The sequence below is a fragment of the Cucurbita pepo genome, chromosome 5 (genome assembly GCF_057944985.1).
Source record: "Cucurbita pepo subsp. pepo isolate OVF chromosome 5, ASM5794498v1, whole genome shotgun sequence".
NCBI lineage: Eukaryota > Viridiplantae > Streptophyta > Magnoliopsida > Cucurbitales > Cucurbitaceae > Cucurbita > Cucurbita pepo.
Genome location: NC_141802.1, coordinates 15,967,184 through 15,973,382, shown reverse-complemented (window position 1 = coordinate 15,973,382; position 6,199 = coordinate 15,967,184). Strand labels below are relative to the sequence as shown.

The 6,199-nt window shown below is 35.4% G+C and overlaps 1 protein-coding gene across 1 annotated transcript; it reads left to right on the top strand.

Moving 5' to 3' along the window:
• Positions 1–3,667: 3,667 nt before the first annotated feature.
• On the top strand, positions 3,668–6,172 carry LOC111795610 (F-box/RNI-like superfamily protein). Its single transcript, XM_023678136.2, has 5 exons — positions 3,668–4,055; positions 4,161–4,307; positions 4,875–5,010; positions 5,542–5,640; positions 5,734–6,172. The coding sequence occupies exons 1-5, from the start codon at positions 3,937–3,939 to the stop codon at positions 5,932–5,934; spliced, it is 702 nt and encodes a 233-aa protein (XP_023533904.2). The 5' UTR covers positions 3,668–3,936; the 3' UTR covers positions 5,935–6,172.
• The last annotated feature ends 27 nt before the right edge of the window (positions 6,173–6,199 follow it).

The following is a 6,199-nucleotide window of genomic DNA, read 5'->3' as shown; positions in this document are numbered from 1 at the left end:
GATTGTTGTAGTTATAGGTGAACAAATCTTAAGGATATTTAATTCTGAATTATAGTTTAATATATATATATATATATATATATATATATATATATATATATATATTTTTTTTTTTTTTTTTTTTTTATTTGATATTTTATTATAGACAAATATCTATACATTTGTCTTTTTACCGTGGGTATCTTTCCTCTATTGTTCTTTTCATTCATTACTATTTTCATATATTTGTAATTTATTTAATTATAAATAGATAACTTTTCCACACCATTTAGGTGCGGTGGTTTAACCAAACATTCTCAGTATCCAATATATGTGAAGCGTTCGACCCGCTATCATTGTTCACCCATTTAGTTGCGGAGAAATTGGTGTAAGAATTGAACAAATTAGTAAAAATAAAAATATTTGTATGATGGGTGTCACCAATCGACTTTTGTAACATGAGACAGCGATTGTGCGACACTTGTTCTAACCCGACGAACAAATTAGTTGTAGAAAGTTGGATTTTGTTGATACTTTTAATGTATGATCGAGCTCCGAATCACGTTTGAAAGAATATATTTTTGAAAACATGTGCGAGGACATGTGTTAGAGAACAATTTGAAATAAATCAATGTTACAAGCTAAAAGTGAATAAGTAATAACAACTTTAATAACATATAAACCGGGGAGTAAGAATCGACAACTAGTCACATCACTCTGCAGTATATTTTGGGCATTTTAACTCTTGCGAGTGTAGACATGATTTTGGTAACCGGTCATATACACTGTGTATTGACTGATCAAGAAATAGTAAAGGTCTATCTAATATGAAAGCAAGGAAGAGGGGTATTTAACATTTTTATTAAACACAAATATCTTATATCCATTTATTACTCTTTCACATGATTATAAATCGAGAATTTCACCACCTTTAGATGTGGTGGTTTTAACAAATATTTTCACTGACCCCATCATTTTTCTATAGGAAAAGCGGTCCATAGCGAACCACATGCATGAGACCATTAAGTATATTCAATATAGGCAGAGAAGAATTCAACAATTATCAATTATCTGATAAAAGAGACGACTGAAGAATCTCTCCGATGAACATATGAGCATTGGTACGGTGGAGAGGGTTAGTTCCTCATAAAGGGACTTAGTGTTGGTGGTGAGGTCGAAAAATAGATTAGAAATTCAAGTTGTTTTAGACACTGCCACCCAACATAGACTCCCTCTTTCCAATGTTCTTGGAGTTTTAGGTGTTGAAAGGCTCGAAACTTTGAATCTTACAACCAAAGTAAATGAGAGGTACATTCACACCATTGAATGCCAATTTAATGAGAGGTACAATTGCCTCTCACATCCATTGGTGCTCGGTCTACTAGAAATATTCCAACCTTAGTCATTGTGAAACCGTACTAGTTCTAACGCCTTTATCTTAACTTAGTTCATCTATGCACGCTCATACAAGGATTTAAATTAGTCAATCACCTGAATCATAGTTCCTTAACTCATATCAAAGTTCATGGTATAGTGAAATCTTCTTATATAGCGTAGAATACCAAGTTTTCTTTCTAGGGGTATTTCGATCATTTACACATATCACATATATCATGCTTATAAATTAGCTAATTTGAACGTATTATAAATTAACGTAGAATACTAAGTTCTCTTTTTAGGGTAAGCAACCCATTTGCTCGGCTCTTTTTCACACTATTCAGTTGTTCTATCGATAGTGACATGTCCACCTATATTGTACACAACATGACACTTTAGTGGCGCATGTCTCTCTTGACTCTCAACTTGTTTTGTTTTAACATTAACATTATTACTTTAATGGTAATGGTTCTTTGGAGAGTACCCTAACTGGTACACTTTTTGATTATTTGTTCCCATTTTTGGATCTCCAAGTCTTTGACAAATGAGTTTGGTTCGTGATTCACGAGGGATAAGAATCCCCCAATAGCATGCCAACATAAGACACTCTTGAATATCGAGGAGCCTAGCTTCAACCCATTAACAACACAGTTGCCCTACCTAGTCTAACACTCATGGCGCACTTGTGAAGTCTTCAGTGAGTTCATTTTCAAACTTTCTTGTTCGAATATACACATAAAGTGTGGCTTTTATACCAACTGTCACTGATGTACTTTTCAAACTTGTGATGTCATAACCTTGACACGATCATGACAAGCATTAAAAGAAACTCAAACTCAATTAATATTTTTCGTTTGACTTTGTGGCTTAACGTCATACCTTAAGTGAGGTTCTTCTTCGCCTACTGAACTAAACTCAATTACTATTTTCAAACATGTGCATCATGTTCACTCGATTGTAACTCCAATCGACATGTCTCTACTCTAGGCCATGTCCTGTGACTCAGTCTTGCCTCTACTCTATGCTAAGTTCTTTAGCTCGATCTTGTCTCGATCTTGTCTCTACTCCAGGCCAAAGTCCTTTAAATGTAATTTGCATCCGATCTCGTTATTTTCATCTCATCAACATAACCCATGATACGTGATGTCATCCCAAGTCCCGGGATGTCATCGGTCTTCATTGCTTGCTTGAAACATGATTATCGAGAATTGACCCATTAGTCAACTATATTGTAAGGACATTCTGAACATCCATCCATCTTGATACTACTAAGACATGAAACCTCCCATATCTATGTCAAATTATTTTTGGATATCATATTGAATAGCAGCCTCATATACCAACCTTTGAGTCGAGGGTAGTTAATAAATTGTGTTTCTAACTTTGCATTTGGGCATTGTCACCTCCTCAGTGCCATCATTTCCGCCGCTACTATTTTCCTGCTTTTGCAACCGGAAGCTTTAAGGTCAACAATGGCGGCATGACAGCCACAATGGACGAAATTTTGGGACACCAAACACATCTGACCCTACGGCTATCATTTGTGGAGAAGAAAATAGAGTTTTGGTAGAACAAAATGTGAGGGTTTCTAATGGAAGAAATTCAAGAGACAAAATTTAGGGTTTAGGGTATTTTTTAGTGCGAGATTATGAATTTATTTTCAAAATTAATAAGGTCAAAAAGGGTATTTTAACTCGATTCCTTATTAAATCCGAGAACATATGTCTTAACCAATTGAATATCTATATCAATAGGTAAAAAAGTTCCAAACTTTTATGTTTAAGTGTGGATAACATCGACGACCACTAGAAATATAAAATAAAATAAAATCTATTCGTATATTTTTAATTAAAAATTAAAAAGAAAAAAAAGGGTGTTTAAAAAATTTGATGGTTTGGAAAACTCCAACAATCCGACTTAAATGGTACGATTATGATTGAGTTATGAACTTATTTGGGTGAGGTCGGGTTGAGTTTAAATAAATAAAAATATTATAGGCTCGGATCATTCATAAATTATTTTGAAACTGGATTATATAATTTTTTTTTTAAAATATTTGAATGGTAAATCTTAAATTAACACATGTTTTACACGCTAATATTATACTATTATTAAAAACATATATACTTGATTTTTTGGTTGAAAAAAAAAATTACCAAATTCAACCCACCAATAAAGAAGGCTTACACGTAGGTTCGATGTACTCAAATTAAATAATTGGAACTTAATTATGAATTAGAATGCTATTATTTTAGTTGAATTAGACTAATTAGATATTAATGATAAAAAAAAGTAGTTATTGAATTTGTCCATGAAATTTCAACGGTCAATCCAGTGGATAATCGAGCGCCATGAGAGATCAGAACGCCATCGTGGCGACTGGAGCTCAGATTCTTGTAATGGTGGCGATATGAAGACAGTATCCACTCTCTCTCTCTCTTTTCTCCTGTAGAATCTTCCGCCTGCTCTTTTTTTGGTTCTCTTGTGCAGTAACGAGTTGAACGCTTGACTTTTCTCCGCACGTTTTGGGTTTTCAACACTGCGTCAAGCGATTAACTTCTGGAGGAGGAGCGGAGAGGAATGAGTTCGGGTGATATGTGGCCGATCGAGATGGAGTTGGAGGCTGAGATTGATCGCTTGCCGATTGACCTACTGGCTCATATTTTCGCGATGATCCCGTCCTTCACTGATTTGGCTCAGTAATCGATGCTAATTTCTGCTTATGAATGTCTTTTTGTTCGATTAATTTTGTTATTGTTCCTAATTTTGGGGGTTTCTGCGAATATTTTCCGGAAAAAACGCAGGGCGTGCGGCGTCTGTAGGAAATGGAAGGAAGGAGTGAAACTGTCTCTTGGTAGGAGGGAGAGTTTGAGTTTTGCTGGTTGGAAGATGGATGATTACTCCACTGCTCGCCTTATTCACCATGCCTACAGTCTTCGACAACTCGACATGTAATTCCTCTTTCCTTCTAGAATTTCAGTTTTCTTAAGAAAATTGCTTCTGTTTGCTTTTCTTCAAGTGGATTCTGATTACGGATGGTTAATTTTGGTATTGGTGTTGTGATCTGGGAGACAAAGCGAGTTTTTCGACATTGCATGGATAATCAATTCAATTAGACTTCGATTTTCATTCTCTGTTTATCATTACTCAGGCAACTTGATTATGAACCACGCAAACGGAGGTTTCTCTTAAGATTTGAGTCTTAGAACGTAAGATGAGATGTTGTTTGGGCGTACTTCTGGAGAAAGTTCTTTAAAATTGTTCTATAAAGCTTTGTTATGGTCTTGTTGGTTATAGCTCGTGTTTTTGGTTGAGTTATTCTCAAATAAGGGAACATTATGAGAGTAACTCAAAGGATATGAGATAAAACAGAGTCTATGTATCAAAATAAGAACAAAGCTTGGTTGTTTGCATCGTTTCCAAGTAGTCCATGGCCATAGCTGTCTTCGTTGTTCTTGTATCGACTCGAGCAAAATGCCGATAATCCATCATTCTCTTGTAATTATGTGTTTTGTCAGCTCAAGAAGCCGTTGGGGTTGCCAAATAACAGACCATGGATTGCATGAAATCTCTCTTGCAAAGTGCATTCCCAACCTCAAGTCCATTTCGCTATGGGGTATGGCAGGGATCACCGACAAAGGCGTGGTGCAGCTGGTATGATATTATCTTATCTCCAGACCAATTATGCCTAAAGAATTAGCCATCAAAATCAGCCTGAATCTGTAAACTAGAGTATGAGTTAAGCTGGAAATTGAACTAGTAAATTTAAGTGTTACATGTTCTTGGAGGATTTCTGTTGTTCATATCTTCATTTCTCTGTTCCAATAAGTTTTCAGTATTGTCAAATTCCTCAGGATCTTCTTGAATCCACCTTCGAAAACTAAGCACCAGGTTAAGAAACCATTTTTTTTTTTGTCTCTGCTTCAGAATTTTTGTTAAGGCCAAGGTGATTTGTGGAAGTACGTTTCCACTTGTTCTTAAAAGTAGCTCTTCATAAGAGAAAAACAAGAAACAACTTTCAAAAAATATTAATCCAGACATGTTTCACTTCATTGTTTGTTCTATAATGCAGAAAAAACTAAGAGCTATTATGAAACAGCTCCTAAATAGCCTCTTAAGCATTCCCATTTAATATTTTGATGTCTACGTAGTTCATTCTAAGACTGCATTTGGTTCTATTTCCAGATTTCCCGAGCTAACTCCTTGCAAAACCTGAATATCGGTGGAACATTTGTCACAGATGTCTCTCTATTCGCAATCGCGGATAACTGTCCAAATTTGAAGGTGACCATGTCTTGCAATAGAGTGTTAATCATACGATATACTTATATGTCTCGCACGATCTTTAATTGGCACATTTCTTTATGTATTCTGCAGACCATTGGCCTCTGGAGTTGTCGCCATGTTACAGAAACTGGACTTCTTATTCTCGTAAGTAAATGTCGCAAACTCGAGTCGATAAATGTGTGGGGAATGAGGGTTCCTGTAGACTGCTTCATTGGTTTGGTTGCGATAAGTCCATCACTCCAAATAAAATCAAGAAGTCTGCTCCTAAACTCTATGTGGCCTGTTCTGTGAAATATGCTTAAATATTCGCATCCTGTAAAAGCTTCTATTGTATGCATGTCTTCATCTTTGTATTTCCCCTCCTTCCATTAAATGTTGATTTGTCAATTCCCTGAGAGGATAGCACTTTCAGACCATTTGAAACTAAACTATATACTCTCCTAATGTAAATATAATGATGTGTAAAAACTCAGCTTGCTTATTTTTGGGATAAATATCCTTTTATCCTTATGAATGTGTTTATTGATTCGAGCAGAGTTCAATAGATAAAATATAT

What these genes read in the sequence shown, in the direction of transcription:
- LOC111795610 (XM_023678136.2), top strand. Translation starts at nt 3,937, where the DNA reads ATGAGTTCGGGTGATATGTGGCCGATCGAGATGGAGTTGGAGGCTGAG. An exon ending in TCCTTCACTGATTTGGCTCA is followed by an intron (nt 4,056 to 4,160) that starts GTAATCGATGCT and finishes GAAAAAACGCAG; the next exon opens with GGCGTGCGGCGTCTGTAGGA. An exon ending in AGTCTTCGACAACTCGACAT is followed by an intron (nt 4,308 to 4,874) that starts GTAATTCCTCTT and finishes GTGTTTTGTCAG; the next exon opens with CTCAAGAAGCCGTTGGGGTT.